Raw genomic sequence first — 12901 nt, forward strand, 5'->3', positions numbered from 1 at the left:
TCTTGGCTACATGTTATAAAGCTGATTAACATAATTTATGTTTTAAGTCATTGCTGTTGAAACAAGGTTAGTCTATTTAACTTCATCGGTGATATAACCATATACAGTCCATATCAAATCAAGTATATAATGTAACTAAGCCAGTCATCCACTGTTGTGTGAACAGTAATACCCTACGTTGTAATTGGAGTTAATTATCACATTGACTGAACACCAAAGACTCCATGTTATCTTAAAGAGATTATCCGGTACTTTTATATACTTTTTAGCCAGTAGTTCTGAAAGTAGCGCTCACGAGCCAAAAGTGGTCTGCGAAAATTGCGTACTACGTCACATATAGGCAGATCTGTGCACCACGTCATTTCTCTGCTGTGTGTGCATCTTGCTAGCTGTCGTTCAAATGGCGAGGGGTTGAAGCTCATTGGCTAGAACTCCAATTGCTAGGGGGCTGGTCCACATGGGGGAAAATGTCACACAGCTTCCAGAAAAACAGTCTCTTTCAAACTAGGGATTTTGTGGCTAATTGAAGTAAGAATTCTGCTCATAGATTATGCATGTATGAACTATACATTGACACATCCAGTCCAAAGCGGGAGGTTTAAAAAAAATACTTAGTAGTCGCCAAAGTTCCGGAGCATGTCTTTAATGTCTCAGTGAAGCCATTTATAGAGAAACCATTGGGTAAAATTACTATTATAATATTTTCCTGCATCAATTTGTCAGGTTTATACCCATATGTTATGGCAGTAGTTTGAGGCGTGCACATTTTTATGTTAGATCCATATTCATGAAATGGATCAAACATAATAGAGTACCCATCTAAAATGTATCTTGCACCATTTTTATTACAAGTACTAATCCTAAAGGAGTCACATATCCTAAAAGAGTGTTTGGTTACCTTTGCCTAAATGCTGCAGTTGTGCACTGTTAGAGCCACTGAGTGCCTTCACTGAACTTGACAGATATGGAGGATCACACTGCTCACTGCTCTATGCCTCTTATCTGTGTACACTGACCATGCTTGACTGCTCTGCTGGTCTGGATCCCCTTAGTTAGCCCCACCATCAATGTCTACTTCTCCTGGCTGTGCCCCATTCAGTTATCATTTGCTGTCTACAACTGATTGTGATGGTGGTGCATGCCTGGGGGCAGGAGAGGCTTGAGTATGTCTGTCTGTCAGGCTTCTACTCTCCTAACTGGTGCTATGGGGCCGGTGCAGTTTTCTTCTGAACATGTGCCAGAGAGATATGTCCTTCTTTATACCATCAATACAAACTGTGTTTTGCCTGCCCTGAGGTGGGTGACCACCATTTATGTTCTTATGCATATATGTGGTTCGCCAAGACAACTGGGCTCCTAGATTTTTAAATGAGTTTAATATCAAACAGAAATGCATATTTTTGAGAAATTGGCCAAATCGGTGCAATAACAGTTTGCCGTAAGTTAGGTTGAAGAAAAAGCCATGTCCCTATTTATTTTTCAAATGCAAGAAATGGTATGTATTGTATACCAATTGTTTTGATATACTGTAGCCTATCAGCATTTCTAAATCAAACTAAAGATACACTATTAATCACTGTGTGTGCATGGTTTTGTTTTTATTTGATTGTGATTAATTTCAGAGTTTCTGCTGTAGCTGTTTGTTTATAACTGGCATAATTCAGCCGTTTGGGCTGCTTTAAAATACAGTTTGATTTTCAGTACTCATGTTCATACATGTTGTTCATTGTAATGTTGTAGGTATTTTGGCTTATGAAGATTGTAGAGGTGGTTGATGGAATTATGAAACTATATTTTTAAGGATGGAATAAATAAATAGTTTTTTGTATTGATGTTGTCTTTTGAGTTGCCTCACACCAAATCACAAAGCTTGATCTCTGGTTGTTGGGAGGAGTCAGTTGGCCATTTCAAGTTCTTTTTGAATATTTAAGAAAGGTACAGTGAGGGGGGAAAAGTATTTGACCCCCTCTCAATCAGAAGGATTTCTGGCTCCCAGGTGTCTTTTAAATAGGTAACAAGCTGAGATTATGAGTGCTCCTAATCTCAGCTTGTTACCTGTATAAAAGACACCTGTCCACAGAAGCAATCAATGAATCAGATTCCAAACTCTCCACCATGGCCAAGACCAAAGACCTCTCCAAGGATGTCAGGGACAAGATTGTAGACCTACACAAGGCTGGAATGGGCTACAAGACCATCGCCAAGCAGCTTGGTGAGAAGGTGACAACAGTTGGTGCGATTATTTGCAAATGGAAGAAACACAAAATAACTGTCAATCTCCCTCAGCCTGGGGCTCCATGCAAGATCTCACCTCGTGGAGTTGCAATGATCAGCCCAGAACTACACGGGAGGATCTTGTCAATTATCTCAAGGCAGCTGGGACCATAGTCACCAAGAAAACAATTGGTAACACACTACACCGTGAAGGACTGAAATCCTGCAGCGCCCGCAAGGTCCCCCTGCTCAAGAAAGCACATATACAGGGCCGTCTGAAGTTTGCCAATGAACACCTGAATGATTCAGAGGAGAACTGGGTGAAAGTGTTGTGGTCAGATGAGACCAAAACGGAGCTCTTTGGCATCAACTCAACTCGCTGTGTTTGGAGGAGGAGGAATACTGCCTATGACCCCAAGAACACCATCCCCACCGTCAAACATGGAGGTGGAAACATTATGCTTTGGGGGTGTTTTTCTGCTAAGGGGACAGGACAACTTCACCGCATCAAAGGGACGAGGCCTTGTACCGTCAAATCTTGGGTGAGTACCTCCTTCCCTCAGCCAGGGCATTGAAAATGGGTCGTGGATGGGTATTCCAGCATGACAATGACCCAAAACACACGGCCAAGGCAACAAAGGAGTGGCTCAAGAAGAAGCACATTAAGGTCCTGGAGTGGCCTAGCCAGTCTCCAGACCTTAATCCCATAGAAAATCTGTGGAGGGAGCTGAAGGTTCGAGTTGCCAAACGTCAGCCTCGAAACCTTAATGACTTAGAGAAGATCGACAAAGAGGAGTGGGACAAAATCCCTCCTGAGATGTGTGCAAACCTGGTGGCCAACTACAATAAACGTCTGACCTTTGATTGACAACAAGGGTTTTGCCACCAAGTACTAAGTCATGTTTTGCAGAGGGGTCAAATACTTATTTCCCTCATTAAAATGCAAATCAATTTATAACATTTTTGACATGCGTTTTTCTGGATTTTGTTGTTATTCTGTCTCTCACTGTTCAAATAAACCTACCATTAAAATGATAGACTGATCATGTCTTTGTCAGTGGGCAAACGTACAAAATCAGCAGGGGATCAAATACATTTTTCCCTCACTGTATATTCCTAAATATATTGTACAAATTGGCATCTAAGCTTAGAATTTACTTTCAATTGAGTTTTTCTCCCTCTACGGTCTAGTCCTACTCTATTTATAGGACTAGAGAATAGGATTCCATTAGGCACACAGCCACACCCAGAGATGGGCAAAGATACTATCTTGTTACAATTTCTAAATACTCTAAAGACCAATGTATCAAAATAAAATGCCAAACACTTTAGCAAAGTATTGTATTTAATCAAAATAGTTATTTTAGGTATTTTGTATTTTTAAAAATATATATAATATACACTTGGAAGTACACACCTTCACTACAACATTCTCTGTAACTGTAAAAAAATACATTAAATAGAAATAAAAACATTTGACTTGCTATGACTGATATGTGGTTGTTCATCTACTTTCGTTGAATGCACTGACTAAGTCGCTCTGGATGAGTGTCTGCTAAATGTGCTAAATGTTAATGTAAAAATAAACAATTGCAAAGCACACTGGGTATTATTATTGGCCTTGTTTCGGTGACGGAGCTCATTAGAACAATGCCCTGCGTGCTTTGCAAGTGTTCATTTTCACATTTAGGTAATTTACCAGACACACTTATCACACCATAGTTCCATCAGACTTCTGATACCAATGAAAGGGGGTGTAGAAAAGTATTTTATTTTTTATAATACAAATTACAGGTCTCAAAACTATCTTATTACAAAATACATTAGATTGTAGTTCAGGACAGTAAATTGCAAAATACTAAAGTAATTTAATGGTAATGCAATATTAGGATGGTGTTCCTAATGTTTGGTATACTCGGTGTATGTTACAATTTTCAAAACTAGTTTTAATTGGGAAAGCAGTTAGTGTTTTTTTATCAAAAGCAATCACTTTGCATGTGAAAACACAGAATCCTTCTTATTACTCCACGTGCTTAACCTATGTCACTTTTGTTTTGAGACAACTTTGCTGTCAGACAGAACGCGGCGCCGAGTGGCAGCCTGCTTCCAAAACGAATGCAATCACTTTTCACACGGTACAAACTACGCCCACCTGGGCACCTGGGCCAGTTTAATCGAATCCCCTCATTGAATGAAACTTAACAACAAAATACATTAACTGTCACATTTATCTTGATTATGTTAAATGTTATTGTAATGAACATTGGAGTTCACTGAGGAAGTGCCAACCTTGATGGTAAGAGCAGGCTCTGCAGGGTAAATTGAAACAAGACCGCCATCTAGTGTTAATTTACTGACATTGCCTGAAAAGTAGAATAACTAGCAAAGGCTGGAGGTTCATATGATCAGTGGTGGAAAGTACTTAAGTAAAAATACTACTTAAGTAGTTTTTTTGGGTGTCTGTACTTTACTATTTATATTTTTACTCAAGTAGTATTTTACTGGGTTACTTTTACTTGAGTCATTTTCTATTAAGGAATCTTTACTTTTACTAAAGTATGACAATTTGGTACTTTTTCCACCACTGTGTATGATGTCCCTTGGTATGATTGATGTCCCTCCCTGGGAGAATATTTAGGTGTATATTTTTATGTTCCTGAATGAGGTCCCAAAATGAAAATATTCTGACCCTCCCAAAAATGAAATTGATAAGGACAGTGATAGGACAGGTGAGCTGCCTGGGAGATGTGTCCAATATGTGTGCATTCAAAAGGTTCTACAGCTGTACCATCGAGAGCATCCTGACTGGTTGCATCACTGCCTGGTATGGCAACTGCTCGGCCTCCGACTGCAAGGCGCTACAGAGGTTAGTGCGTACGGCCCAGTACATCACTGGGGCCAAGCTTCCTGCCATCCAGGACCTCTATACCAGGTGGTTTCAGAGGAAGGCCCTAGTCATAGACTGTTCTCTCTGCTACCGCACGGCAAGTGGTACCGGAGCGCCAAGTCTAGGTCCAAAAGGCTTCTTAACAGCTTCTACCCCCAAGCCATAAGACTGCTGAACAGCTAATGAAATGGCTACCCGGACTATTTGCATTTGACCAAGAGTGTAAATGCCAAGAGTGTCATCAAGGCAAAGGGTGGCTATTTGAAGAATCTCAAATATAAAATATATTTTGATTTGTTTAACACTTTTTTGGTTACTACACTGCTCCAAGATGGCGTAGCAGTGCGGTCGTTTACTCTGTTGTGTGTCCGTGTAAATAGCCAGTTTATTTTTTTATCTTTCCCCTATCACACTTTTCATCCTTCTACTAAATATACTTTCCTGCAACCCGCCTCACTCAATGTGGAAAGGATTCTATTATTTACTTACCTTTTATCTAGAATCTCCAGTTGAAACAAGCTAGCCAGCTAACTAGCTACTTGCTATTAGCCACCGTTAGCGGTTTTCACCCAGAACATCGGATTTTCTACCGGAATAACTGAATCACTGTACCTTAACAATCGGATCGCAACCAGCTAGCCGCAACCAAATGGATGTTGCTGTTGGCTAATCACCACTGCCCCGAAGCAAGCACCAGTTAGCCTTGAGCTAGCCTCGAGCCAGGCCCATATCCCGGCTATCTACCTCTGTCTACCGGACGGGAATAGCCAGCTAACTAGCTACTTGCTATTAGCCACCGTTAGTGGGGTTTTTCACCATTGTCCGTGGCCTGCACTACCAGCCAGCTCTAGCCTGGACTATTATCGGCCAGTCTGCACAGCGCGTTATCGACCCAGAACATATCGGATTTTCTGCCAGAATCACTGAATCACTGGACCTTTAACACCGGATCATCGCAACTAGCTAGCTGCAACCGAATGGATGTTGTGGTTGGCTAATCAGCCTTGAGCTAGCCTCGAGTCAGGCCCATCTCCCGGCTATCTACCTCTCTGTCAACCGGACGGGACCTCCTAGTGTTGACACGGAGCCCCGCTGATCCATCACGACTGGTCTGCCGACGTAATCGTCTGTGGTTTCAACAGGCTTCCCGTTGCGACAACCACGAAGATCCATCTGCTAGCCCCTGCCCGCTAGCACATGCAATTCAACAGCCGTGCTTCCTGATCGCCTGTGCTGTAGCACCAATTCGAACTGCTCTCGGACTCACATTGCTGTTCACTGGACCTTATGATCACTCAGCTGCACAGCTGATGCCTGCTGGACTGTTCCTTTACACGGTACCCTGTCCTGTTTTATCTGTTTAGCCTCAGCCCAAACTTTCATCGCCATTACCAGTTGTTGTCTTAGCTCTCTCGAATAACACCTGTGATTGCTTTATGCCTCTCTCCCATGTCAATATGCCTTGCCTATTGCTGTTCCAGTTAGTTCTTATTATACAATTTCACTGTAGAGCCCCAAGTCCCTCTCAAACTGCCTCAAATAGCTCCTTTGTTCCACCCCCCATACACGCGGCGACCGGCTCAATCAGTGCCTCCAGTGATGCTATCTCTTTCATTGTTACCCAATGCTTAGGTTTACCTCCACTGTACTCATATCCTTCCATATCCTTGTCTGTACATAATGCCCTGAATCTATTCTACAACGCCCAGAAATCTGCACCTTTTATTCTCTGTACCCAACGCACTAGAAGACCAGTTCTTAAAGCCTTTAGCCGTAACCTTATTCTAGTCCTCCTCGGTTCCTCTGGTGATGAAGAGGTTAACCCAGGCCCTGCAGCCCCCAGTATCACTCCTACTCCCCAGGCGCTATCATTTGTTGACTTCTGTAACTGTAAAAGCCTTGGCTTTTTGCATGTTAACATCAGAAGCCTCCTTCCTAAGTTTGAGTTATTCACTGCGTTAGCACACTCCACCAACCCTAATGTTCTAGCAGTGTCTGAATCCTGGCTTAGGAAGGCCACCAAAAATTCAGAAATGTCCATCCCCAACTACAACATTTTCCATCTAGATAGAACTGCCAAAGGGGGTGGAGTTGCAATCTACTGTAGAGAGAGCCTGCAGAGCTCTATCATACTATCCAGGTCTGTGCCCAAACAGTTTGAGCTCCTACTTCTAAAAATGCACCTTTCCAGAAATAAGTCTCTCACTGTTGCCGCTTGCTACAGACCCCCCTCAGCCCCCAGCTGTGCCCTGGACACCATATGTGCTTTGATTGCCCCCCATCTATCCTCAGAGTTCATACTGCTTGGCGACCTAAACTGGGATATGCTTAACACCCCGAACATCCTACAATCCAAACTAGATGCCCTCAATCTCACACAAATTATCAAGGAACCTACCAGGTACATCGCTAAATCTGTAAACATGGGCACCCTCATAGATATCATCCTGACTAATTTACCCTCTAAATACACCTCCGCTGTCTTCAACCAGGATCTCAGCGATCACTGCCTTATTGCCTGCGTCCGTAATGGGTCCGCGGTCAAACGACCACCCCTCATCACTGTCAAATGCTTCCTAAAACACTTTAGCGAGCAGGCCTTCCTAATTGACCTGGCCCAGGTATACTGGATGGATATCAATCTCATTCCGTCAGTAGAGGATGCCTGGTTGTTCTTTAAAAGTGCTTTCCTCTCAATCTTAAATAAGCATGCCCCATTCAAAAAATTCAGAACTAAGAACAGATATAGCCCCTGGTTCTCCTCAGACTTGACTGCCCTTTACCAGCACAAAAACATCCTGTGGCGTACTGCATTAGCATCGAATAGCCCCTGCGATATGCAACTTTTCAGGGAAGTTAGGAACCAATATACACAAGCAGTTAGGAAAGCAAAGGCTAGCTTTTTCAAACAGAAATGTGCATCCTGTAGCACTAACTCCAAATAGTTTTGGGACACTAAAGTCCATGGAGAATAAGAGCACCTCCTCCGAGCTGTCCACTGCACTGAGGCTAGGAAATACTATCACCACCGATAAATCTACAATAATCGAGAATTTCAACAAGCATTTTGCTACGGCTGGCCATGCTTTCCACCAGGCTACCACTACCCCGACCACTAGCTCTGCACCCTCCGCTGCAACTTGCCAATCACTACTCTCAGCAGGTCTGACCTAGAGTATGTGGACAACTACAAATACCTAGGTGTCTGGTTAGACTGTAAACTAGCCTTCCAGACTCACATTAAGCATCTCCAATCCAAAGTTAAATCTAGAATCGGCTTCCTATTTCGCAACAAAGCCTCCTTCTCTCATGCTGCCAAACATGCCCTGGTTAAACGGACTATCTTACCAATCCTTGACTTTGGCGATGTCATTTACAAAATAGCCTCCAACACTCTACTCAGCAAATTGGATGTAGTCTATCACAGTGCCATCCGTTTTGTCACCAAAGCCCCATATACTACCCACCACTGTGACCTGTACGCTCTCGTTGGCTGGTCCTCACTACATATTCGTCGCCAAAACCAATGGCTCCAGGTCATCTATAAATCACTGCTAGGCAAATCCCTGCCTTATCTTAGCTCATTGGTGACCATAGCAACACCCACCCGTAGTATGTGCTCCAGCAGGTATATCTCACTGGTCATCCCCAAAGCCAACACCTCCTTTGGCCGCCATTCCTTCCAGTTCTCTGCTGCCAATGACTGGAACAAACTGCAAAAATCTCTGAAGCTGGAGACTCTCATCTCCCTCACTAACTTTAAGGATCAGTTGTCAGAGCACCTTACCGATCACTGCACCTGTACACAGCCCATCTGAAATTAGCCCACCCAACTACCTCATCCCCATATTGTTATTTATTTTGCTCATTTGCACCCCAGTATCTCTATTTGCACATCATCTCTTGCACATCTATCATTTCAGTGTTAATACTAAATTGTAATTATTTTGCACTATGGCCTATTTATTGCCTTACCTCCATAACTTGCTACATTTGCATACACTGTATATATATTTTCTGTTGTATTTTTGACTTTATGTTTTGTATGTAACTCTGTGTTGTTGTTTTTTATCGCACTGCTTTGCTTTATCTTGGCCAGGTCGCAGTTGTAAATGAGAACTTGTTCTCAACTGGTTTACCTGGTTAAATAAAGGTGAAAAATCCATATGTGTTATGTCATAGTTTTGATGTCTTCACTATTATTCTACAATGTAGAAAATAGTTAAAATAAAGAAAAATCCTTGAATGAGTAGTTGTGTCCAAACTTTTGACTGGTACAGTACATATGACCTCTATTACCTCAACTAAGCTGTACCCCAGCACATTGACTCGGGACAGGTACACCCTGTCTATAGCCTCATTATTGTTATTGTTGCTCTTTTTATTTAGTTAATATTTTCTTAACTCTTATTTTTATTAAAACTGCGTTGTTGGTTAAGGGCTTGTAAGTAAGCATTCGGCGCATGTGACAAATAAAATTTGATTTGATTTGTCGTGTACGCATTACGTTACTATAGCTACGTCATTTCGTTAGGGATTCAGTTCCGCCTCCGCCATATTGTAGGAAATCCTTGTCTGGGTTGTCACTAGTTACCACAGCCACAAAGTCGAAATTGCCTATAATCGTAAAAATGTATTTTTATTATTTTGTTGCTTTTTGGTCTTACTTTAAGGTTAAACATACGGTTAGCAGTATGGTTAGGGTTAAGGTTAGGTTTAAAATCAGATTTTAAGAAGATACATTGCAGCAATAGGCGGGGTTTATGACTTTGTGGCTGTAGTGACTAGTGATGACTGTCTGTGTGCGCTGTCAGATTAGAGTTTAATCCGTGGGGTTACGGTCAGAACGGGAACAATCGCTAGTTACACCTGGAACTGGGCTCGATAACCGCGAGGAAACGTTGGTTTGAAAGCGATGGGTTTTATGGATGAATAATCTAAGTAATCCAAGCAATTTGATAATGAGATTACTGACTAACGTTTACGTTAGCATTCAAATGGATTGCAAGTGATTTGTCAATCTGATATACCCAGCTAGTTTGCTAGCTAACTGTAACTCTTAAAAAGTCGATAATCGCATTAATTTTATCCACTAACTAAATATTCAATACTTTTACTACACGGGACAATCACCACTTTTTCTCCGTTTTTTATGGTCCATATCAATTAGTGACATTTGACACGGATTTACGCTGTTAGCAATCGAACCTAATCAAATCAATCTTCTCGGAAAGAAAACAAATCTCTATTAACTCTCATAACTTCAAGACAGAGTAACCAGCTAGCGCTACAAACTAGCTAGTAAAGCTAGCTCATCAAACTTGGTCCTGAGTGGAGGCCAGACGGAACTAACATGTCTGGAAAAGACAAAGACAAGGAGAACGCCGGAGAAAAACAATCTACAACTGAGCGGCTAGTAAAAGGTGAGTCGACTTTGCAAACGTAGCTAACTACTGTACCGTTAGCTAGCTATGTAAATTACTGAACGTTCTGTTTTAACATTCCAAATATTAGCTAATTAACTAGGTAACAAGCTAGGTACTGTAGTTACACCACACGAAGCTGCAAGAACAGCATACTACATTAACTAACTAGTTATATTGAACGAACCAGAACTGTATCTACTTGGCTGCAGTAACTAGCCTACTAGTTCTGTCATAATGTTCCATTTTAGCTAGAAGGACACATAATTTGTTAATATATTTAGTATAACTCACTCACCACATGTAGCTGTCAACAGGCACGACGAAATACACAGAAAGGATTGATAGTGGCCAGTATATTTTCAGGACAGCGTTTATAGCAGGCCTGCCATGAAGCTTTACTATGACCAGAGGTGAATCAGGAGGCACCTGTGACCCCTGGCTCTAAATCACCAGGGCATAGCTTTGTGGTTGCTGACTGGCACCTTCTTACAGGAGTTCTACCGACTCAGTCTATGGTCATGGAAAGTGATGTAGGGTACTTGGTATCATCATTAGGCAGGTTCTGTAGGGCGGTCTAGATAAGCCTATAATATCTCATAATGAAAAATGTATTGACTGTGTGCAGTGTGCAACACAAGGGCCACTGAGGGAGAGCGGGCCGTGAGAGGTTTGCTATTGCTGTGATTAAGCTGGCAAGGTGGATTTCTTAACCCAGCTGTTGTGGCTCCCTGGGCAGGCAGGACCTCGTTAGCACTGCCTGGCCTGAACGGTCTCTTCAGCCGAGCACGAGCCAGCTCTCCCCCTCTGCCAGCCCAGTGCTACCCACCCATTCAGGGTGAGAGGGCCAGGAGCAAGAGAATGCCCTGGCAGGGGATCAAACTTCGTATGTATGCCAGTAGGGAGAGAGTGAGTTAATTGCGGAAATAATCTCCCCAGTAATGTGCCCAACATGGTCTAGCCACAGGGTGTGGGATTGTGGGAGAAAGCGTGAAGGAGGGACGAAGAGTGGGAGAAAGAGATTTGTTCGTACATCCAGCCAGGACCATTGGGGGTCCCAACATGGCAGTTTTAACTGTACCAAGGCTCAGGAGAGGCTTGAGTGAGTAGGATGATGCTGCTACTCCTCCAATAGTGGTACTATCCACTTTATTTTTTCTCACACTGACACTTTCTGTTTTATAAATGAAATCCTCTCCTTTGTGGATAGTCTACATTATTAAAGAGATGGGATCTGTTGTACAATTTCTCTAGTTGTACCACAGCTGTAGTCCAGATGGAAAATGCCAGATTCATAATTTTGTCTTTATTGGTGAGTTGATATTTTGCGCTTCACTTCATTTATGTGGTTTAGGGGTAGCCTCAAATATCAGTCATTTGGTCATTGGTATGGGTAATTGAACCAGAGTGTATGCTGGGTCCTGTGCAGTGCACCGAGCATGTGATGTCACTGACTCAGTGGCAGAGATGACCACCACTCTGTGTTAGAGCTGGGACGATAAACCAAAAATGATCGACACCGATCACTTATCGCAGGCATTTTGCTGATATAATTTATTACGATACGTAGCCTATACTAGAGAAATGTGAGGTTTGAAATGAAATAAGTATGCTAATATGGGTTATTGTTAATGGGACAATCAATGTCTACAACATCAAACTACTAGTAGTAATTTAAAGGATAATTTAGGGCCCTATAAAATCCGTTATCGCATCAATTCAGGCTATTTATCGTAATATGGATTTTTGTCCATATCACCCAGCTCTACACTGTGTAATTATCTAATTTGGCTGAGTAATGTGTTCAGTGATTAGGGCAATTTGGATGGGAGGGACAACACAATGTCCAACTCCCCCCACAGCTACCTGAGCCATATTGTCCTGATTCTGTAGCCTAATCATTCAGTGTGCCATTGTCCCCCTTTGTGAGTGTTTGATGATACAATAATAGATTGACTATTTCTATACCAGCAGGATCCAAATCTGAAACAAAGATTGAATAACTATTGTCCCTTTGTCCTGTTTGTTGTCATGCCAATGTGGGTGAAATGTAGGTCTCATTTGTCATGAAGAGGCCATTGAACATCCATGCTAATTAGTAAACTAATCTGAAAGACATACACTATATAGAAAAAAGTATGTGGACACCCCTTCAAATTAGTAGAATCGGCTATTTCAGCCACACCTGTTGCTGACAGGTGCATAAAATTGAGCACACAGCCATGCAATCTCCATAGACAAACATCGGCAGTAGAATGGCCTTACTGAAGAGCTCAGTGTCTTTCAATGTGGCACTGTCATAGGCCACACAAGCTCACAGAACGGGACCGCAGAGTGCTGAAGCGCGTCCTCGGTTGCAACACTCACTACCGAGTTC

General features: G+C 42.3%; 1 protein-coding gene across 5 annotated transcripts in view; it reads left to right on the forward strand.

The window, feature by feature from the left end:
- Positions 1-9902: 9902 nt before the first annotated feature.
- Positions 9903-12901, forward strand: part of LOC121585043 (serine/threonine-protein phosphatase 2B catalytic subunit gamma isoform) — a 68165-nt gene continuing 65166 nt past the window's right edge. For all 5 annotated transcript variants that reach the window (XM_041901378.2, XM_041901380.2, XM_041901381.2 and 2 more), the window contains exon 1: positions 9903-10524. In XM_041901378.2, the coding sequence (XP_041757312.1) occupies positions 10455-10524 (70 nt within the window). In that variant the 5' untranslated portion in view covers positions 9903-10454. The remainder of the gene's footprint in view (positions 10525-12901) is intronic.

This window comes from Coregonus clupeaformis, chromosome 16, assembly GCF_020615455.1.
Source record: "Coregonus clupeaformis isolate EN_2021a chromosome 16, ASM2061545v1, whole genome shotgun sequence".
NCBI lineage: Eukaryota > Metazoa > Chordata > Actinopteri > Salmoniformes > Salmonidae > Coregonus > Coregonus clupeaformis.